Consider the following 24,856-nt stretch of genomic DNA (forward strand, 5'->3'; position numbering starts at 1 on the left):
TTTGGGGTGCAGTGGGATAAGTATCTTTCGGGTGTACTCTGGGCTTACTGTTATACTCCCCATTCTTCTACGGGAGAAAAGCCATCATTTCTATTGTTTGGCTTTGACTGCCGCCATCCCACAGAAGCTGCTGTACTACCCACTAAGCCACCAAGCCTCACTGACATCTCAGACTACAGAGAAGAGCTAGTGTTATCTTTATCATCTGCCAGAGCTTTAGCAAAGAAATCAATAGCTAAAGCACAGCAAGTTCAACAAGCTGGATACAATAAACAGTCCATGCCAAGCAAATTGAAAGTCGGTGATTGGGTACTAATTCACTTTCCACAGGAGGAAACTGGGACACAACGTAAACTATCCAGGCCATGGCACGACCCTTATCGTGTCATTTCACGAGAAGATCCAGACATCACAGCTGTGAAGATACACTTCACTAGTGATCCACCCATTCAAGTGCACCAGTCAAGAGTAAACAAATGTCCACCATCAATGCCTAATGACTTTTATTGGTATGGAGGAAAACGATCTAAGCCAGGAAGACCACCTGTATTAAGAGATGCTCCAAGGGATTCTGATGGAAATAAGTTAGATGGTAATGAAGACTAAAACACACACAACATAATTTTATATCTACCAGGAAGAAGCAAAAGCCTAGGAGGAGCAAGACTGCCACCAGTAAGACTACAAGTGTTCATTGTCCCTACAGTCTAAGGAGTAGACAACCTAAAGGGGAAAAGATCCACTACGCTTGGGGAGGGAGGGGATGATGTAGAGACCTGACTGTCACCTGATTTCTACTGATCATGAGACTAACAATAATCAATGATTTACAAATAATAAACAATGTAATATAGTGTCATAGGTCAACTGAACTTTGGATATATAATGCTGTACTCTAACTGTTTTAGTTGTAGTTGTAATACTGAGTCATAGTGAAAGATATGTTGAATAAGGCTGTGAACTATTCCTTATCTAAGTTTGACTGCAAGGAAGCTACATATAAAGTATAGAAACTAAGTGTGGTGATCAACCATGATAGCAGCAACTCAGCGGTTAAGGAATTGGATGTTCACTATGGAGGTCCCTGGTTCGAGCACTGGTAAGTTTTCTGACATTTTTCATGCACCTTTTTACTCCTCAGTGACCGTTCTATTAGAGTATGTTGACCCCGTGATTTACAGTTGGTTGGGTTTTGCCTTGTAACTCTATAGCTGTCAAAATGATTTCTTATAAACCACAAAAGGTTTGAATTATGATGGTTAACCTATATGCATACTGATTTTACAGTTATTCCCATAAGTGGTTTACCCTGTAGGTGTGACAACAAGTCGGCCTATTTTAATGTAAATAATCATCCATAGCTCTATGAATATTAATCAGATTTGCACCAAACTTGGTACCCGATTGTGCTGTAATACAGTCTTAAAGTGTACCAATGCTCATAGGCAAGCCCAAAAATGCCTTCAGAGTGACCCCAAACCCTTCCAACAAGTTTCTCTATTTAGCAGAATTTATTCTGACTAACTAACTAACAGATGCATAACATGACAATGGATAAGGCTATGGGCTTGATTTTTTCACTGCTCGACATTGCTTCGTCCCGAGATGTACCTTTTAGCCAACTACAGTACGTACAGTGCACGTATCATGGACTTACCTTTGTACTCCAGTTCTTTTTGCTGACAATGCAAGGTGTTGATTTGCGATAGCGTGTTATGGCTTCCCTCTGGCTGTGTCGTGCTTTTTGGCCACATTTTCCGTACCGACTGGATTCATTGCAAAGAAGTTTCTTGTACTATTCTTCATTTGTAATGTTGTGTAACGAGTGGAGCATAGCTACAAATGAAGAGTAATAGCCACCTCACTTTTCAGTGCATAATTGATTATTGGGGCATGTGTTTAGACGCGTGAGCAAGAGGATGAGTCTATAGTCTGTCTTCTTAACACCTAATAGTTTTTAATTGTGGTACTTAGTATGCACATTTCAGTGATATTCTTAGACTGATCCATTTATGTAAAAAATGGTAGTAAGAACGTTTGCTGCTGATGACCACAAGCAACCATCATCAAAGTCTTCAAGTGTGTCTATAAATTAAACCTAGTGGTTCTCCTCAGTGGGTTAGCTGGTCAGCCAGCACAGCACAGGCTATTAGCCTAGACTGGCTTGGTTGATTGGTTGTACTGGCCAGAATTGAGTGATTAATTACTCAAAGCAGGTTATTAGCCTGCAAATATGCCTGGCAGTTCTGTAACCATACTGTACCTGATATAGAATTGTGGGTCTATCAAAGTGTTCTATAACTGCCCAATATCACGTGTGGCCAAGAAAGCCAGCGTGCCACACCGTGAGTATATTTACAGGAAGAAACAAAATGTGATTTTCACACATATGTAGCTCCATGCTTCCTTCTCAAATTGGAATCATTTTTTATACTGCAAATGCCCTCCACCTTCAGCACCCCACATACCAAATTTGAGCAAGATTGCCTAATGCAATTGTAAAATATAAGCCTTCAAAAATCTGCTTAATTTCTTTGTTTAGGGGGCTTGAGGGGCTTAAATCATTCTTTACAAAAACCATTATAAAATCAAATACATAGCTCGATTTCCTTGCCTAACTAATACTGCCAAGCTGTTATGAAGGAAATTTGAGGCTGGTTTAGGGTAATATTTTTGGGCAAGAAAGCCCAAAACTGCAAGATCCCTAACATACAGTACGGTATTTATTGTATTGTTATGTTTTCAATACCACCCTGCCCCCACCAACAGTACAAGGAAATAGGTTAGACAGAGCCTTTCTAGGCTATAGACCTTCACCTCAGTGATTGCCTCAAAATGTGGAAACCACTTATTTTCTAAAATTTGAAAACAGTACATTGATGACAAAATGGATATTAACAGTTGTGTTAGTTTTTGCTTGGATTGTGTTCATTTTACCTAAAAGTTCAGATCTATTATCTTGTTGTGTAAAAGGACAACTTATCACTATGTATGTATGTACTGTATTTAGTATGTAATTAATTAGCCAATGAAAAAACGTACTTGATACAAGATTAGCAATAGATGTCACCGCCAATGACAAATCATCATGGGGTATCTTCTGAAACAAGAATAAAATGTAAAACATTAGCACATAAAATGTAGAGAATCACTACTCAAGTTATATATATATCAAGATAGGTATTTCTTGGCTCCTGTATAATGCCCACTTGTCTGTCACGTGCCCCCACCTGCTATACTTAGCCATACAACACACTATCATCATTAAAAATAAATAGTACTAGCATCATTGCAGCTATTTTCTTGGCCACCACCTTTGATTTCACAACTGAGCCTTTTTAGAGGGCTGCACCCTTTTGTCAGATGGTATTGAAAAATCTAACAACATGCTACATAGTGAAAACTATTACGATATTACTGTATTTTCATATACCATATTTACTTGATTCGTGCCACACCCTTGAATAGTACCGTACTGCAGTACAGTTCGTGCAGTACAAATCAAGTATATATAGTAAACAAGACATGTGGTAGTGTGTCGTGCGGCCAAGAAGCTGGCACACAACATTGTGAGTATATTGACAGGAAGAAAGAAAATGCGATTTTCGCACCTCTGTAGCTCTGTGCATGCTGCCTTTCTGAAACAAGACGATTTTTGTTGTGGACACACCCGCCAACGTCAGCACATACCAAATTTTTAGCGAAATCGGTTCAAGTGTTTCCGAGATATGCAACTTCAAAAATTGGCTTAGTTTCTTTGTTGTTTTTTTCTTCTTATTTTCTTCCTCTTTTCGCACACTTACAAAAATTGCTATAAAACCCGAATGCCATATCCGATTGCCTTGAAATTTGCACAAAGAAGGGGGATAAAAAGGCGCATCTTGGTACCAAGTTTGGCTGAAATATGATAATCAGTGAAGGAGTTATTAGCAATTATTCACGAAAAACACCAATATGTTGTCACTCCTACAGGGCAAACCGCTTATGGGAAGCTGAACATCGGTGGGTGAATAGGATAACTATTGAACCTCAAACCTTTTGTGGTTTGAAAGAAATCGAGCTAAACACCACGAAGATACAACGAAAAACCAACAGTGTGTAACAATTATGCAATCAAGATTAGCTAACCAAAAACAACTACTTACCATGCCTACCAGATAAACCACTTGGAGTAATGCTTTGAAAATCGCTGTACAGATGGAGTAATCATCTTATAAAGGCTCTTCAATGGCATAGAAGAATCAGACTTAAAGCCACAGAGTTATAACACTAATTTCCAACAAGTTAAAATTAAGTGTTCCTAAATCTATGTGTATGATTATTGGATCTTGCCAGCACACCCATGGTAGAACACTGCACTTATCATTTAATAATGTTGCATTGAGGCAAGTATCTACTGTAAGATATCTGGGATTATATATTGACCAGCATTTAACTTGGCATTGTCACATTGAGTATGTATTACAAAGAGTTTATGGCAAGTAGTTTTCTATTAATTGCCTCAAACCACTTACAAATGATGTGATGAAGATTTTATATCACGCACACATTTTGTCAATGATTAATTGTGACTGGATTTTGGAAAAACGATCCAAATTGCACATTAGAAGTTTCGAGATAAACGGTTTTAAAGAATTCAAGCCACTCCAAGGATAGCAAGCACACGTATGTTTACACAAAAGATGCATCAATCTATTACCTTTCAGGCCACTTCCAGTACTTGTAGCTGCTTGTAGAGTTTTCCGCCAAATAAGATAGAAAATCTGAGCAGTTGGATGAGTGAAGTAGTATCACGAGTGCTCACAAAGGGGTGGAGGGTGGCGGGGTGGGCAAGGGTTAGACCTCAAAATGGAGGCAGGCCACAATTGGAGTCCAGAGACGAGATTACAGAGCTGTGCTGCCTCCTTAGTGGCTGATATGTAGCAAAATCCACAGAAAAACGTCTGGTCAACATTACCAGGCTGTCCACCAGTAAACCACCGGTTCTTGCCAAGCCAGGTCCTTCACAAGGCCTAAAACTGCCACTCTAGCTCTACACATCACCCAGAAAAGACGTCTGTTGAAACCAGCCTCGAGTAGTTTGAGTGGTACTGAGTGTCAAAACTACTAGTACAATAGTGTAGCTATCCACTGGAGGTGTTAGTTTGATTTTGCCTGATGTGCGATTTGGATCGGTTTTGTAAAATCTGGTCACAATTATTGTGATGTTGTGTGGGTTCTCACAAATAGTGGCCACCTGAAAAGACTAGAGAGAGTTCACTCACGTTTTGTAACATCAATTGACACCACTTGTACTTCTGTGTTTAAACTTACTTTAGCTCAGTGTCGCAGCATCGCAGGTTCCACACTGTTATTCAAATCTATAAGATTTTAACTAAAAGGTCACTCTCCTATTTACACAGTACCTTCAGAACTGCTGTATCTGTGACAGGCCGTGCTGGGCACAATGCACATGGTCCATATGTACCTGCTGTAAACTTGAACTATGGAAAGAGGAGTATGTATTATCATGGCACAGCCATTTGGAATAGCCTTTCCACCTTATTAACTGAAGCAGAATCACTACATGTTTTAAGATGAATTATTTAGCCATGCTTTACTTGTAATTTATTAATGTATGTATGTTTGCTTGTTTGTATGTATGTTTGTTTCCATGTAGAGAGTGCAGCTAGAAACAAGTCACCCTGAAAAGAGTTCAGCTACAAACAATGAGAGTTCAGCTACAGTTCAGTTATGTAAGAAGTCGTCTTATTAACTACAGTATGTGATAATCATTCAGTGTTAAATATTATTATTTAATCAGACAAAAAGCTATACACGCAATTACTTCTTTTGTTCCACAATTCCTGTAGTAAAGAAAAAAAAAACAAGTTAAAAGGAAGCACCAAAGACAGTTTATGGCCGGCTTTGTGGCTTGCAATACAAAAAGACATGATATCTAAACCAAAACAGCCAAGCTGTAAAAAAGTGAGTGCCCCTCAAAAAGGCCATGGTGAAAAAAGATGTGAAATCCAAGGTGGTGGCCAAGAAATGGCTGTGATGGTAGGTTAATGGTAAAAATTTTAATTACGACAATTCAGGTGAATTTGTGTTGCCTCCTTCACTAGGATTTGGCACCAAGAATTGTCGTAATTAAAATTTTTGCCATTAACTTACCATCACAGCCATTTCTTGGCCACCACCTTGGATTTCACATCTTTTTTCACCCTGGCCTTTTTGGGGGGCACTCTCTTTTTTTACAGTATGGCTGTTTTGGTTTAGATAGTATATATTCTTGTTTCTGAAAGTGTATCACACCATTGAATAGTACCACACTGTACTTTTGTGAACACGCAATACTACGGCTCTCATCATACAACTGTATACATGTATTAGGGATCATGGAAGTTCAATGGGCTCTTCTGGCAAAAATGTCACTCCAAAACCAGCTTCACAATGCCTTCATGATGTCTTGGTAGTATCAAATGGTACAGTAGTACTGTTTAAGTAGGGATTGCCTTAAAAATTTCATGCGCCACCCAAAATTGCGCCTTTAAAAACCATCCTAGAGACATTTTATGAGACGAAAATCACCTTTACGGAATGGTACTAGTTCATATAATATATAAAACAGTATTAAATATAACAAAACATTTACAGGTGGCCAGATATAGAATTTTTTTTAAATCGCCAAAACTCGAATTTTAGCCTTACTGCCTCACTCATTGCCTCACTACCTCACTTTCTGACCACAGTCACAAGGCTAGATGCCAAATGAAGCAGCGCACCGCCACCATTTTACGCCACAATAATAAACTCACCAGTGGGATGTGCCTTTTGGGGTTCTGACAAGTATAAGCCCTCTGCGCCTTGTCTTTTCTTTTATCTTCAATCAGGCTGCTTGTCTTCTTCTTCATCATCCAATGAAACCATATCGAGGCATTAATTTTCCATATCAACACATTCTTTCAGCAATATAATATATAGACACCACAGAATTGTTTTTCTTTTGTAATTGACAGTAGCAATTATACCCTTTTTTGTGCACCATATTCTTTTGAGGTCTGCACAACAATCAATAATAATAATAATTATTTCAGAGCTGGATTTCAGAAGCGCTTTAGTCTTGGCACTACTATAAGACTAGATCGTAGTGCAAGTTTGCGATTGGGATCCCGTTTGCGATAGATTCGTGACCATGCCCATCAATTAAAGATCTAGGTGGACTAATAGTGATAGAGTACGGGAGACCATACCTCTTAACAATCTAGCTGCTTAGGGACTTTCCCACTGAGCTATGCTATAATACCATCATTCATCTCTTGTTTCACTACTTTTCGTTACATAGATCCCTACTTCATTTTAAAATTACATTTTTTTAAAATACTAGTTTTTGTTGTAGCACAGCTAGCTGCAATGTAACTTGTGACTGTTCTATTAGAATATCATACATGACTGTTGTATTAGAGTGACTGTTGTATTAGAGTATATCTCGAGTCAGCCAAGAGGTGTGCAGCTAGCTAGACCAATAAGGGGTGAGGTCATTTAAGTATACGCAAGTTGCTAGAGAATTTTTTTTATTGAGCGCAGAATTTTCTACTGACTAACTGTCTCATGACTTCAGACTCGACAACCACTAAGGCTAGAAGCTTAATTTCTTTGCTGTTAGACATTGCTTCAGCCCAACTGGTGTACCGCAGTACGTACAATGTACAAATTATGGACCTACCTTTATCCTCCGTTTCTTTTCACTGACAGTGCAAGGTGCTGGTTTATAGTAGTGCATATATAGCTTCCTCTCTGAAGAATATCGTGTTTGTAACGAATATCATTAGTATTTTCTGTAGTGATTGAAGAGGTGTTTCTTCATCTGTAATGCTGTATAACAGGCTGAGCATGACTGAAAACGAAGCTTAATGACACTTCGCTTTTTAGTAATATAATTGATGGTTGGGGGCCTTGGGGCATATGTTCAGATGCAAAATTAACTGTATATGGTATGTCAGGCTAATCTGGTATGCGTGGGTTCACCAGCCATACTTATGTTATAAAGAAGTAAACAAATAAGTAGAAGGACAAATAAAAGAGTTTTAAAGTTGGATTAGGGATAAAAGAAAAAAGTCTAGAAAAGGGAGGCTGCCTATATCTGAAGATATACTAGTGGATATTTTAATCCTAATGGTTAAATGGTTATAGACTAAAGTATAGGGATTAAATGTCCACTAGTATATCTGCAGGTAAAGGCAACCTCTCTTGTTTCATTACTGTTTATAGCTATTCCCTTGTTTCACAACTTTTTTCTTTGATCCCTAATCCAACTTTAACATTCTTTATTTTTCCTTCTACTTGTACCTATAATACTCATCTCCATCTAGGGCATTGTCCAGTATTTATGTGATAAAAGTAGTGACACCAGAGTGTGGCTACGTATGTGTGAGGTATGCAGTTGTACTATTGACATTTAGATTGCTAAGTAGTGCTGCACATTTTGTATCCTTTTTTGTGCACGTTCATTTTAATATCATTCAGTAGAAATTTTATATGAAATATAAAATGTATAGATTCTCTGATAGCAATAAACAGTTTAAGATCATAGCAGTATACATGAAAAGCAGCCAAACTATTGCTATCAGGAAGTCTATAAATTATTCGCCAGGAAGCGTATATAGCTCCCTTTGGATTTTCAATTCAAAATGGCTGGTTATTAAGCTATGCATAGTATTACGTATAATTTTTTATAAATATACTCACTTTTATGTCAACTTTGGTATTTGCATCCATCATGGATCCTTCAGATGAAGCTTGCAATTTTTCCACCGCAGCTTCTTCTGAGTGTTCAATATATGCCTCTTTCTTTTTGCTTTGAGTAATCAATAAACTTTTTTTAGTGGCTACCTAATAAGCATTTACATATAAAACAAGTTGCTGCTTCTTAAATCAGCACCCATGCAGTCAACACTATTCTTTGATTAGCAAGAAACCAATCAACTAAGTATGTACAGGGGGGTGTATAATCATTAGTTTTTAAACCAGGCATGCGCCTGGTTTACTGAAATTGTTTTCTGAAAAGTATGTGTGTGTGTGTGTGTGTGTGTGTGTGTGTGTGTGTGTGTGTGTGTGTGTGTGTGTGTGTGTGTGTGTGTGTGTGTGTGTGTGTGTGTGTGTGTGTGTGTGTGTGTGTGTGTGTGAGCGTGTGTGTGTACCTATGTATCTATCTATGTTTGTCTGTATGCATCCGTGTGAGCAAAACTGTTAAATTGCAAAGCAGTTTGCACTTAAGAAGTAAAGGCTAATGAAGTCTGTAGTAAACTTCTGCACAGGTAACTTTGCTCTGAGGTGGTATCTTTTCGGCAGTCTGAATGTGACTTTGCTTAAATTTATGAACTACCTTCTGTCGAGTTTTATGGGTATTTAACATCTGAAAAACAATGGTGCAGGTCTTGTAGACTATCAGGAATAACTTATCCCTTCGAGTTGAAAGGTGTGTGCCCCATACTTATGCGAGTGTATATGTAGGGCAGCCTTATGGCTTCTTAAGAGAATTTACGAGGTAAAGCATGATAGACAAACTATAAAACAGTTGAGAATATACTTCTAAGCATAATGATTATGTTGTCCTTAGCAGTGCATAGCAACATAATTCACTAATTTGGAAATACAAAATTGTGTGCATTATTACAGAACAACAACCTATCATAGTATGTACAGGTATAACATTAATTCACACAATGTTGAGACTATAACTATAGCTCTGTATGGCGCCTGGTTTTTGAAACATCAACTGGTTTTGTAACAACACATGTAAATAATTTATTTTGCAACCAGCAATCATTAGTAATCCATCAAATGTGTTGCTAAGGAAGTGTAACTCAAGTTTAAACCACAAATTACACACAGTAGTATCTTCTCAACTGTGTGTCTATCATCTCATAGCATAATTAATCAAACAGTACGGTAGTACTCAATAATGAAGAGTGGCCATCAAAATTCTGCCTCTAAAACCATCCTAGAAATATCTTTAGAGATAAAAGTACCAAATTAATTTCTAAGGCTTCTTTTGTGGGGTTAAGAGAGATTTCTAAGGTGGTGTTTAGGTGAGTGTTATATTAGGATTTTAGAAAAAACATAGATGAACCACAGGCTATCTCTATTATGAACCACTACTGTGGTTCATGATGCTTGGCTTTGTAGATTTGATCAAAAATGCCATGTCTTCTAGGACCTGACTACGTTTTGTATGCACTTACTTTAGGAGAGAGTATCTCAACTGTTTCAGGGTAATTTGACCCCAAGGAACAACATGGTAACTGTGCCAAAACTGTATCACTCTGTGAAACATGTGAAAATGACCACGCCTTTCTCAATTATACGTACTTATTATAATAATCTCTTAAATTGTTAGAGCAACAGATTTTTTTGAGATACTCCAAATAAAAAATTCAGAATGATCATGCTCATACGTAGTAATAATGGAGGGGCATAGGGACTATGACCCTCCCACTTTTATTGTACTCTAATAGAACAGTCAACCACTCTATCAGTGCAATCAAATTTGATTTCCCGTTAAACTGTAAGTGACTACTTAGTTTACACAGTCAAAATAATAACCTTATGATCATGGACATATTTAGACATGCATAGACACTTATTTTAGATCATAGTTATGTAATAGATCGCATATTTTTAACAGGGTTCTTTTTGCATTTCAATTTCCCTTCACCTCGTATTATATTGTTATATGTAATACACTGCAATCATACAACAGACTATTTGTTCATTCATTGATAGGGTTTTGACAAGAATCGCCTGCCTTGCATTTGCAGTACTTGTAACACATGAGTCCAGCTACCCTGCAACAACATCCATTCTTGCGAGTACACTTGCCACATGTACAGGGATCTGGCAGACCTTCAGGTTTTGATGTCACTATCTCAGGAACCAGCACAATGCCTCTTCGTTCAAAGCCAAAAGCTTTAGCTTTCAAAATTGTGCTAGCATTACAAAATGGAGACTGGATTCATAGCTGCTATTGATAAGTTCTCTGGATGTGTTTACTTGTAATTGCTGAAGAACAGTGTTTTCTCAAAATCCATCTTTGAGAGCTTTGCTATTGAATGCAGCAAGATGCATGTCATCAAATGTTTCCTAATCTGTTGATGGCTTTAACCAGGAATGTTTTTACCATTTGTACTGCATGTTCTGTCAGCTGTGGGCAGTCAAAATTTACAATCAGCAAAGAATTTTTCGGCTTCTGAATAACTTTCAGAACTTCAAGTTTAGTCAATACTATACTAGTAGTATCACATCCAGTCAGTGCATGAAGTGCACGCAGGCATTTTGTAAATTCTTCTCCCAGTGCTCAACAGATGTCATGAAGGGGTAGTACTGACCTATTCATTCCTGAATTGCGTACCAGCCAGAACTCCCGAAGGCCAAGATTTCTCCAATTGACTGTTATGTGATACAACAGGCACACAAAGACATCTGTATCACCAGACAACAGTGTAATGGATGTAGGCCCTGACCGATGACTTACAATGTCCTGCACATCGTACATCATCCTGTCATCAGCTTCTTCATGTGTGCAGTTGAGTCAAGGAAATGGAGAAGCACATTCAGTTCTTAACATCCACACCTGTGGTGATGTACCAAAGGTATAGAGGTTTGCTTCCTTTGTAATTGGATATGAGCCATCAACATAGAATGTCTGGAAAGTGCTCTAGCTTGCTAATAGAAGATGACCAAAAGTTCTCTAACACCATTGAATTAATTTTGGTTTGGCAAAATCCTATCAAGAACCACCATTTCTGTGGTATGCTCTTACGGAATTCTTAATGCTGTCTTTTCTCAAAGTATCAAAAACAAGGTGAATTTCATCAGAGAAGTACCCAACTTTAGTGATGGCCATGGACTTTTCACACATTCTACACAAAGTGTGTACTGTCTTACAATTAACTGATGTTCACTCTGCACCACAAAATGTACAGATATTTGTCTGTGTGCTAGGCTTAAACCTCTTGCTACATGGCTCAGGTGTATCTGTAGGTCCCTTAATAGGTGATTCTTGTTGTTCCAAGGTGATGGTTACACTGTCAGTCTTATAGCCATGTCCCTTATGAAACTATTGTAGCAAGATGAACTATGGTATTTTATTGTACCTTGTTCTTGTTCAGATCTACTAAAACATAAACACACTACAAAAGCAGTGTATTTATAAGTAATATACAGGAAATTGAAAGGAAAAGAAAACCTAATTAAATACTAGAACAATGATGTAAAATAGCATGAGGTGAAAGGAAACTGAAATACAATAGAAACTGTAACAGGATGTGGCAGATGTGTGATCTATTGCAACACTATGATCTAAAATAAGTGTCTATGCATGTCGTAAATATGTCCATGATCATAAGGTTATTATTTTGACTGTGTAAACTAAGTAGTCACTTACAGTTTAATGAGATATCAAATTTGATTGCACTCCAATAAAAGTGGGAGGTTCATAGCCCCTATGCCCCTCCATTATCACTACCTATGAACATGACTATTATTTTGAGTATCTCAAAAAATCTGTTGCTCTAACAATTTAAGAGATTTTTATAATAAGTACATATAATTGAGAGAGGCGTGGTCATTTTCACATGTTTCACAGAGTGATACAGTTTTGGCACAGTTACCATGTTGTTCCTGGGGGTCAAATTATCCTGAAACAGTTGAGATACTCTCTCCTAAATTAAGTGCATACAAAACTTAGTCAGGTCCTCTACTATTTAGGAATACACAACAGTGTAGCAATATGAAGAAACCTATATGCATAAGTGATGAATTGCATTACATACAGTACATACATAAATTTCTCACATGTTTCAAATCAGAACCAGTGTCACCATGGTATTTCCGTATTGTGCCACCAGTTGAAAACAAGAAATTAGGGTAAATGTCTACTGCCAACAAACCACTTTTAGGTAAAAAAATTAATTGTTCCTGTGTTGTTCCATTAATTAATGCAACAATATTACTTGGAATTAACCAATAGATCGTAGCAGAGTTATAATTTTCAATAGCAAGTAATACACAAGCATGCTCAGTAATACCAAACTTTCTCATCAAATCTAACTTCATCTCTTCAATGTGCTGCAGTGATAATGAAGACAGTTGCTTTTCATAACTAACAGCCATCACAGTATGAGTACTTGACTCACTAGGGTTCATGAAACTGGATGGGGCAGGTATGGGATATGCTGTTATAGGTTGAGTGACATCAATCCGAGAGTCAAACTCATCCAATAACTTCACACCTTCAGGACAATCACAAGCCTCTACCAACTCCCTAACGATGGAGTGATCATACCAGTTAGTATATGGGAACAATATCCTCAGTAGTGAAGTGGTAGAACAGTTTTCTAGTGTTTTCATGAAATCAGGAGAGAAGTACTTAATGTCATAAGTATCACTTGCCACAACACTCCTGAACACTTTGAGGATTTCTTTATGAGGTACACATTGCAGCAACTGGATCAAACTGTCATGCAAATCTAGGTATTTTAATATCACCTTTGAAGGGTTGATATACTGAAACTCCTCAGTGATGCTTACATCTGGTAATAATGGACGTTGCCTTGTGGTCACAAAATTCTTAAATCTTTCCATTTCAGCTTGATCACATTCAATCAGACCCACTGGAACATCAAAACTGTCTATAGGAACTTCAATGCTGAAACCCTTTGCATTCAAATCTACAGTATGATAGACATACATTGGAATTACATAGACATCCAGTCTATAGATAAGTAATGTCTACCAGTAATAACAAACTCCAAATATTTGTTATAACAACCTCATTGTATTGATTGGATCAACAACTTTCACTATTTATAGTCACATGGAAAGGAATTTATAATTGTACAACTCATTAGGTCAGTTTATTACTGTATTCTTCGCCAAAAAACTGTGAGTGTACAACAGCAGTGGATATAAAGCAAAAACTAATTGTGGTCATCTCAGCAAAAACTCAACTTGTTCACACAAGAATGCACTTGAGAAAAATGAAAACTTGAAAAATTTGCACAATTATCAAGAAAAAAATGTGCAAGATTTTATTGGGCAGAGAAGGAATACTCAAATTGATTAAAACTATACAACATCTTTTTTGCCTGCTCATGGAGAGTTCAAAAATTTTTGTTGTGTTTCTGTAGCCCCAATGGTATGTGTGTCATGTGTGTTTGTTTATAATGCAGTAAGATCATCGTCATTTTTTCAACAAAACAGCCTTCACAACCAAAGTGACTATAGGGCTAACACTATACCTAGGTTGATTTCTAATTCATGGTGAGTATTTCAAGCCAAATTCCAACATTGTAGACTAATACAAATGGAAGTTATGGCTGTGAATGTAAGCACCTGTAGTATAGTTTCGGTAGAGTTGCTGTACAAATTGATTGTCTTGCTACTATCTATAGTAGTGCTATAATTCCAAACTACTCACCACAAAGGCTGAAACTTTAGCAATCCATTCCTTGGACACTGTAAACAATGCTGAGAAAATAAAAAAAATTTGGAAGTTGTGTGAACAAGTCGGTTTTTTTTCCTGAGACAGTCACAATTATCATAATTAATGATAGTACTACCACCAACATAAGGTATGTATACATGTACATATTTACAATTTTAGAGCTTACAAACTTACGTATGTAACCACAGTGTTTCTGTGGCTATCAAACGTTCTAACTCCATGTATATTATTTCGGAGAAGTATACTACATGGCTACATAGGGCACTAGGGTTAATTAGCTGGGCCAACTATTTAGTCAGGTTCATATATAGTGCTCCCTTGATTATTCAAACTTCTATTATCCAAACACTTGGTTATCCGAACAGTAGAAATGACTGCTCTATTAGAGTATTTTGTGTAAGGTGTGTTCTATTAGAGTATCTGACAGGGCTTGGTATATAAATGAATGGACTTTGATTATCAGAACTTTTTGATTATCCAATTGATTATCTGAACATGCCTTGGTCCCAAGGGGGTTGGATAATTGAGGGAGCACTGTATGTTGTAGTGCTCTTCACTGATGGTCCATTGATACTAAAACAGTTAATGTGTCAAAGGTCACCAGCTCAAAACTTTATTAAAAGTTGCGCTTCTATTTAATTCCCAGAATCACACAATCAAATTTGAACAAGGCGAAGGCTGGTTTGATCTAAAGTTAGTGCTTTGTTCTGGAACTACTTTACAGACATCACAACAGAATAAGTGTTATGCTATAATGAAGGCCATTTCATACCATACTTGCGCATGTTACCACCCTCAAACAGAGAAATTTGAATCTCTAGAATTTTAAGATTCAACCTCTTTCCAAGTACAAGGAGCTATGTTTTACGTGAAGCTGATATGAGCTCAAATATGTAAAGTTTTATATTACGATACAAACATACAATGTGCCATGATATCATTTGTAAGGCAAACACTGACGTTCATGTACATTAAAGTTTAAGTATCAACACATATGTATCATATGTATGCACAACAGTATATGCTATGTAGTGCAACTATCGATATACATATCATACTGTCGATTCGTTATTTATATCGAGGCAGCCCTAGACCTATGCAAATCCATTTCAGTGCACTCTTTCTTTACAGTTTGATTATTAATTAAATGTGCAGTTGTGCAGTTACGTACGTATACCTAGCAAATATGCTACTATACTGCACAGCTTGTTTCACTAGTCTTTGGCCAGTTGTTGGAAATTACATATGTAGCAGAGAACATGAAAAGCAGTAAAGACTAAAAAATTGGTTTATACTGATACATACGTAAATCCCAGTGCATGGGAGTGTCAAAGCTCCATGCTGCTACCATACAGCTAGACAGAGCGATTCTGCTACTATGCGACACGTACGTTAGTTATTACCCAGTGATAACTAATCAAACAAAGTTGTGCAGACTAGTTTGTGATATAATAACAACTGCGAATGGTATTGTTTACCAATGGAGCAAATAATCAAATATGGAAACGTTACTACAAAAACACACTAGTACAGCACTTACATCTGCCAAATCTTATAAAAAATGGTTAATCCCTTACACAGTGGCACTATACTATTGTGGTGCATTAAACAAATGTCAAGAAACAGTCTGTGTCAGTTGCTTGGGCGATCAGTGATCAAAGCTTTTTTCAATAATGACTGGCTCGATCGTTCTATCTCAAGAGTAATCCTTGCCACTTTTAGCCCTTGCATGCCACGCGATGCCACTTCACCAATTTCATACAAAGCCAAGTCATACCTCTGGAAACTGCTGCTTTGTAAAAATGTCTATCACCACATTTTTAGCCTGTATATGCTACGAAGTTGAATTTAGACTAAATCTTAAACATGCACACTACCAGGAACTAGAACTCACTACAACAGGACTCAAACAGGAGCTTACTTTAATGTCTGTAAATTGTTACCCATTCCCCATGCAGTGCATGGGATATAAAAATAATTATATCCTGTATACTTGGATGATATCATTGTTATTACACTAATCCTTGGTTTCACCTTGGACTCGTGTAATAACAATGATATCACTTTCGTAACAGGATATAACTATAACTTATATTTGTATTATGCTGTATGTATTGGTGTACTAATTTTACCTTTCAATAAAGTATCACCAATGTGTTTCTGGCTGTCAATTCCTTGTAAGGTCTCAATAAATGAAAACAACCTTGGTACTTCAAGGATCCGAATGAATTCCAGTATATATGAATTCTTCATGTACTTCATAGGGTTATTGGATAACATAATATTTAGTTCATCCCTGGTTAACAAATTCTTGAAAAAAGATGCTTGAGCTATCTCATTGGGTTCCATGCTTTGCATTAAAAACTGATAGTGATCACATAAAACTTGAATAGGATTTTCTGTATCAAAAATATGACAGATGGAGTAAACACACTGTCCATGCACTTAATATACAAACCTATTTTTTTACATATGTACATACAATAGTCAGTAGCTTACTTTACATTTCACATTCCAAAATTATACCCTCATTATGAAGACTATAAATTACACGTATAAATGTAATATGTGACTGGGTCTGGCAAAACCGGTCTTATCGCCCATGATAGCCGATTTGATTTTTCACCAAGAACACAAAGCTACATAAATAAACTATCAAATTTCAAAATCAAAATCAGCCAGACTTGAGTGGTCTGCTTTTTCTGGCTGCTTTTTCCAAGCACAGTGGCAATCCGTATGAGTGGTCTGGGGCCCCAATGGAGCTTTGGCCAGTCTGGGGATGGCTGTGTGTGGCTGTACAGCTTCGTGGAGTTGAATAAAGACATGTGCTGTATATGTCCTTTCATTTTAGTCAGTTTTGAGAACTTAATGGCTCATAACTTGGCCCAATTCATCCCTACGCCTTCCTCTTTAATTATTTTAAACAATCCCTTTCCCGCCTCCACCCCTTTTGGAGCTTGCCTGGTACAGTTGACCTCGGTATAAAAACTATCTAAAATGGCAGGAAACTTAAGTGTTGGCTACTTCTACTGTGGATGCTCTTGAAGGTAAGAACTTGTTGTAAATTGTGTGAAAATTTGGTACACTTAGCTTCTACTATTGGCGAGCTACAACACACTGAATACTTAAAACCGGCATTTCTTGATACTTTTAAGTAGACGATAAGGCTGTTTTTGTCAGACTGGGTCACATATATCATACTTGCATACATACTTGCAGCCTATACAATAAGCATGGTGGTATATGCTGTGTTGCAGCTACATGTAGTGTTGTATGCATGTACGTATCATTGTGTGTACATAGTACATACTTCCAACTGATTCTTTAACAGGTTCAATCTTGTATCTTCCAATTGTGATGTACAATATGTTAAATCTGGAGAACAATTCAGTATTGAGACAAGCAGAATGATAAGCATAGTCAGCCAAACATTGAGGAATTAGCCATCCAATGCAAATCGATCCTTTTTGAACATACTCTGGTAATGCAATACCAGCATCAAGATATAGGATTTGGTTGGTGTACTCAATGGTAAAACCGTTGAGTTCATTAATAGTAACATCTTCTTTCAGCACAGTGTTTGATTTACGAGACTTTATTATATGAGTATCATCTGCTGTTATCACTTGAATCTGTCTAATACTTCTGCCCAGAAACAACCCAAAAAGCGCTTTGCAGAAGTAGGTTTTTTTATACTGTTGTATGAGATCATTTAGATACTTAATGCGAGAACAATCTGCTAATTTCACCAACACCCGTAAGTTTAAAAAGTTATGATATGGCAATTGTTTAATAGATGAGAACAAATCAGTTGTTGTAGAAATGGAAAAACTCTGTTGAGAGATCCCAAAATACCGTTCACAGAAACTCTTAATAGCAGCACCAACTGTGGTAGCATTTATTTTATGATGATTAAACTGTTCCATAAAAACAACTTCTAGCAGCTCAAATGATTCAATTATATCTCTGTCTTTGAATAAGTTGCATGGATCAACAACTAAGAAACACATAACATATATAAACACCTTTAATACAATAGCATGTACATACGTCAAGGCACATTTACACAGCAATTGTACAGAATAGATATGCATACCATAGACTGGATATTAGTGTACGTGTGTCAAATAACAATATACAGAGTGGCTATTTGTATGGCAACTGGACAAATACTTATTTACTATTTGCCTGGCAGCCATCTAGGTATCGTACTGTAACCTAACTATCAAGCACACTAGGGTTGGTTCATTGAAGATAGCACCCTCCAACTCTTGCTAGCCTTGAACTCATATTGTAATATTACTATATCCTTTAGCAGGCAAACCTTAAAGGTTATCAGCTTTTGTTTCTTCTTCACCTGGGTACATATAGTTCTTATAGCAGGTTCTTCTTGGTTCACATTTATATGGAGGACAGTATATGCACCTTATGGTATAGCAGTGCACACCCTGACCTCACACCCAGTGGTCCAAAATGATTTTCCAGATCTTTGTTTTTCTTTTTTCTCTAAGCTTTGACATGCAGTAGTGTCTCATGTGGTCAAGTAAGCCAGTGCACCACACTATGCATATGGTACTACCCAAGTACAACGTCTTTTCTTGCGAGTGCACGCAATTAATGAACTCACAAATTAAAGAGCATGGTAGCCATTTCGCTAGAAAGTCGTTATCTCTCTAGTTATTTAATGGCGTTCACTCATGAGAAAAAACAATGTGCTTGAGCGATACTGTATGTTGACAAAAAAGTAAAATGCAGTTTAATGCATGCATAGCTCCATTATTCCTGCTCCAAAGCACACCATAAATTTTTACAAAATAGTTGTCCACCATAAGTGCAGACCACACAATAATTACTGTATGATTGAATTCATTCCAGCCTTTACTGAGATTGGGCAACCAAAATTTAAGAGGTTTATGGGAGCCACGATTTTTCTTCTTTTGGCACACTTTGCAAAGACTATTATTAAATGCTAGCCCACACCTTGACTACCTTGAAATTGGGCTCAAGTAAAGAGCATATAATGGTGAGTTTATGTTCTAAGTTTGTCTGATAAATAATCAGGGTTCTATGGACATTTATTCTCATTAAATAGCAGATATAATTTTTTGAAAATGCAAACAGGAATAAAATTAGTGTGCACAAGGGTAACCATTGTGGAAGTACTTTTTGATGGTATGATAAACAAAGGAGTGACATCTACAGAGTAACAAGGCAAAGACCAAGCAATAGTAAAATAGTGGGATTAGATACTCTAATAGAACAATCACCACTGGGAAAAGTGCCCAAAAATCACAGTTGCTTGATTTCTACCCTCATAAGTAAAAGTTTGAATCTACTTAATTAAAAGTTTATAATTTCATATATCTACCAATGAAAATTGTTCTAGAACATTCTATGTGCTTTATATCACAAGTCCTCAAAATATGTGCATTCAATTAGAGTAATATTAACAAATAAACATACGTGGCTTAATTTCTTGTTCAAAATCCTGAAAACTACCTTTGTAACTGGTTACATTTGTTACAAGATTACATAATTATTCTTTGTAGTACACAGTTACACAATTGCATTATGTAGAATTAAGGTAGGATTTTGTTAGCTATATACAAGATATTTTAAATGATTTGCTTTGTAAAACCAGTACGTTACAAAAGGTTACAACAGATTACAATAGGTTACAGTGAGTTACAGTGGGTTACAATGGATTACAACAGGTTATGATAGGTTACAACAAGCTACGATGAGTTACAGTACGTTACAATAGGTTATGTTGGGTTACAATTGACTACAACAGGTTACAATTGGCTACAACAGGTTACAATTGGCTACAACAGGTTACGATGGGTTACAACAGGTTATGATGGGTTACAACAAGTTATGATGGTTTACATTAGTTTACAACAGGTTATGAGGGTTACAGTAGGTTACAGCAGGTTATGATGGATTACAACAGGATACAAAAAGTTACAGTAGGATACAATAGGTTCCATGCAACAGGTTGAGATGGGTCACAAGTTACGATGGGTCACAAAAGGTCACGATGGGTTACAAACAGGTTACAATGGGTTACAACAGGTTATGATAGGGTCACAACAGGCAGGTTATGATGGGTTACTACAGGTTATGGTGGGTTACTACTGGTTACTGTGGGTTACAATAGGTTATAGCAAGATACAATGGGTTGTAACAGGTTTCAGAAGGTTACAACAAGTTATGATAGGTTACAGATTACGTATAACAGGTTACGATGGGTTACAATATGTAATAATAGGTCATAGAAGGTTACTACTGGTTACAACAAGTTGATGTTTTTTAAATTATGCTACTTCTAAAAACCAGGCGCCATGCAGCCATCTAACTTATCTGGAAGTATATATTGCTATATTACTATCTTTAGCTATAAGGTTTTTGGTTTTGCAATAAGACATCAATTAAGCTATTGTAATTTTGGATTTTGTAATTCATGAAATTTTTGTAATTCTTTAATTGTGTTGCTTTGCACTATGCTTGTTAAAGAAACTGCTTTTAACAACATATTACATACAGTAGTATCTTCTAAACTGTTCTATAGTTTGACTATTGTGTTTTTACCCACAAATTTTCTCGACAAAGCCTCAAAGCTATTCTTCATTTTCGCTTGCATATGTAGGGGATACGCCCTGCTTTCAGTTCGGAGGGATAGGCTATTCCTGGTAGTCTATGAGGCTTGCATCATTGTTTTTCAGTTGTTAAATGCCTATAAAACCCGAAGGGAAGGTACATAATTCACAAAGTCTGAAGAGAGTCACCACACCCATATTTCAGACCACTGAAAAGAAATCACCTCAAAGCAAAGTTCACCTGTTTGAAAGTTTAATACAGACTTCATTTCACTTTCACTTTTTACGTGCAAGCTGCTTTCATCATTAACGTTTTGGTTCACGACGGTGCATACGAACAAATGGTAGGTAGGTAGGTAGGTAGGTAGTTAGGTAGGTAGGTAGGTAGGTAGGTAGGTAGGTAGGTAGGTAGGTAGGTAGGTAGGTAGGTAGGTAGGTAGGTAGGTAGGTAGGTAGGTAGGTAGGTAGGTAGGTAGGTAGGTAGGTAGGTAGGTAGGTAGGTAGGTAGGTAGGTAGGTAGGTAGGTAGGTAGGTAGGTAGGTACACACACACACACACACATACACTTTTACGAAAACAATTTCAGTAAACCAGGCGTGCACCACAGCCAGAACAAGTTATGATGGCTTACAACAATTTAAAATGGGGGTTATGTTGGGTTACAATAGGTTACCATTGGTTACAACAGATTACAGAAGGTTACAACAGGTTACGATGGGTTATAATTTTGAACAGTTGCCAGGTCGATTTAGAAAGTAAGGTAATAAATGCCTTATAAAATATGAAATACAATACAACTACGTATAACTTCTGTCTTCAATAATCATCATTGTGTTTGTAGATAGGAATAAATGAAACATAAGGCTCGTTTTGGTCTCAATCCAAAACAAACCCCCAGGCTGGCTTTGGCGCATAGTACAAAAAGAAATAGCATTTATGCCAAACTATGAAAAAAGGATGTGACTTTAAAAGGCCCATATGAAAAAGTTACAAAATCAAAGGTGGCAACCACCATAAGAAATGGCTGCAATGATTGTGATGCTTTTAGTATGGCATGCATACTCTCAGATATGTAGTATGGTGGATCACTTGCATAAGAACTTAATTTTTGCAAAGCATAAGAATTACCACATTGCAGCTGTGTAGTCAATTATGTACATACAAGTCATACCAGTTAGTTGTTCCGAATGCTCATTTTGCTTGTTATTGCCATCTGGCTTAGCTTGGTCATTTTCCTTTACTGTTTGCATTACTTGCAGTGGTACTGTACAAAATAAGACAAGCATATGTACTACATGGTTATTATGAGAAAAGCAGACTATATCATGTTAACTATGTACATGCGCATGTATGTACATATGTTTGTAACACTGTGTGTGGGCAGATCAAAAAGAAGCTGCCTATCTATACATCTGATGAATATAATGAAAATTTAAGACTTTGAATTTGAGTAGAAATAAAAAGCAAGAACAAAGGAGGTTGTCTATACTTGCAGCTATGCTTAATTCCTACTTCAGTCATGTACATAAATCAATGCAACACTTTTGCACTAGTGTATGCATTTGTGTAAGCTATAACATTAATTTTATGTCTCACATACGTACATTGTGACAGTTTTCCAAGTGACAAATCCTCACGGATGGCATTAGTAATGGCAAGCTCCAAGACACTCCAAGTTGCTTTGTCTCCATCTAATCTCAACCACTTGGTTAAAGTAATCTCAAAACGCTTTCTTTGTTGAGGATAATTACTCTCTATAGCATCAAGCACACAAATATCTAAGCCTAGTTTCAGACCAACTTCCCTCCACCAAGTACAGTATTCTGTGAGAATTTCATTGATACTTTCAGGATCAGCAATTTGGTCAGCTGGATATGAAACAGGGAATAATAATCAAATTAATTATCAAATAGGGTAACACGAAACAAGTTCATGTTATTTTACTTCTAAAAACCAGGTAACTATAGTTCTTTTTTCAACTACATAAGTATAAAATTTAGTTATTCCAATGGTGCATGACATGCAATGAGATACCTAGTCTTTGTTTTTTACACAATTACAATTCATATTTCATAATTCACCATACAGGTGTATGTCTTGTGTTATTTACATTGCTAAGGAAGTGCACCTCAAGCAGACCACCCTAAATACAAATTACACACAGAAGTATCTTCTCAAGTGTTTTATAGAGTATGTCTACCACGTTTTCTTATACAAATTCTCTAAACAATCCTCAAAGTACTGCTCTTTATTTTTGTACAAAGGGGAACACCCTTTTCATCTTAAAGGGATACATTATTCTTAATAGCCTACAAGCATTACTTGTGTAATAGAGCTATAATCATATGGTTATTGTAAATTCTTTATTGTAGAACATGGGATGCATACAATAATTGAGTTTTCAAAGGTTGTAGATGCGTATATGCATACTATGTACAAAAGAGATATATTCACTACTCACCAGGTTTCCCAAGTCTGATGACACCTCTGGTATCCATCTTAATGTAGCTGAACAAGGTTAAAACAAATTGTGTAGCTATAGTAGATGCACACAATATGAATGAGGTAACACAAGCAAGAATGTGGTACTGCTACATAGCTACACAATTGATGTACCAATCATATATTATAGTATACAGATTATATTTTCCATTGCTGTCTGTACATCTTCAATTTGAAGGAAACATACAGATCAGAGACAATTACAAAAATCAATAAATTACATAGCTAATAATCATAGAACATTATTTAATAAATGAAATTTCCATTAATCAAGAAATGATGAATTTATAATGTGGTCCGGTAAATTATTCCATTTTGGTATGGGGAGTTCTGAAATGTGTTTTTGTGGCAGAGAAATGGTATAAATTTGTAAATATTAATTCCCTTTGTTGTAATGGCACTAGAATATTGGAATAATATGATAAATGATTTATTGATTTTTAATTTGTTAGACCACAGCAAGATAAAATGCTCAAATTTCATTGGCTACTTACAGGTATATAAATCTTGTAGATCCCTTGTTCATGTCTCAATAGATCCCTGTCTCTGAAACATGGTAATTACGTACCTGTAACATTGGCAATGCATGGGCGTTTAACTGGGCCATACTAATTACAGGGAGGTATAATGGGCTTGTTAACGCTATACTCAAAGCTATGTACATTTCTCGTATCATAAGCAGCAGTGAAGGTACAACAAGAAGCTGTGGTCTAAATATCGAAATACATGGTTCCACAGAATTTCCCAGCCAAATGATGGTAAGAGACAGGAGACACTGATCTAGGGACTAATGTATGACCTAGTCTGGGAAATCAGTCATATCGCCTGTTTAAAAATATTGAGTATGTCGGTTTTAAGTATCTAGTGTGTTGTGGCTGAAGCTACATGTACCAAATTTTCACATGTTTTATGCCTTCCAGAGCATCCATTGTACAAGTAGCCAAAGCTAAGCTTCCCACCATTTTAGATTGTTTTAAACTCAATGTTGACTGTATTAGGCGAGCTCCAAAAGGGGTGAGGGAGGACAAGAGGCTGTGGCATGGAGGTGAATTAGGCCAAGTTGTGTTTTAAGTAGTGCTCAGTGGTATTGAAACTTGAATACACGGTATTAGTAACAGGAAAATATTACGGTATATACATTGATATATAGTTAGCTTGTTATTGTACTATTGCATCATTTCTTGGGCCTAGTATGAAGCAGTATGCATCCCAAAAACCAAAAATATATAGGGGCAATTGGAAACAGTGGAAATGGAAACCGGAAACG

At 36.7% G+C, this 24,856-nt stretch overlaps 1 protein-coding gene across 1 annotated transcript in view; it reads right to left on the reverse strand.

The window, feature by feature from the left end:
* LOC136254188 (uncharacterized) overlaps window positions 1-24,856 on the reverse strand; it is a 77,050-nt gene that overhangs the window by 41,536 nt on the left and 10,658 nt on the right. The window contains exons 2-9 of the mRNA XM_066046862.1: window positions 23,549-23,623; window positions 22,692-22,955; window positions 22,259-22,351; window positions 17,799-18,485; window positions 16,621-16,887; window positions 12,838-13,712; window positions 8,731-8,874; window positions 3,043-3,100 (exon numbers count right to left, since the gene is read on the reverse strand). Of these exons, the coding sequence (XP_065902934.1) occupies window positions 3,043-3,100; window positions 8,731-8,874; window positions 12,838-13,712; window positions 16,621-16,887; window positions 17,799-18,485; window positions 22,259-22,351; window positions 22,692-22,955; window positions 23,549-23,585 (2,425 nt within the window). The 5' untranslated portion in view covers window positions 23,586-23,623. The remainder of the gene's footprint in view (window positions 1-3,042; window positions 3,101-8,730; window positions 8,875-12,837; window positions 13,713-16,620; window positions 16,888-17,798; window positions 18,486-22,258; window positions 22,352-22,691; window positions 22,956-23,548; window positions 23,624-24,856) is intronic.

The sequence above is a fragment of the Dysidea avara genome, chromosome 4 (assembly GCF_963678975.1).
Source record: "Dysidea avara chromosome 4, odDysAvar1.4, whole genome shotgun sequence".
NCBI classification, from domain to species: Eukaryota; Metazoa; Porifera; class Demospongiae; order Dictyoceratida; family Dysideidae; genus Dysidea; species Dysidea avara.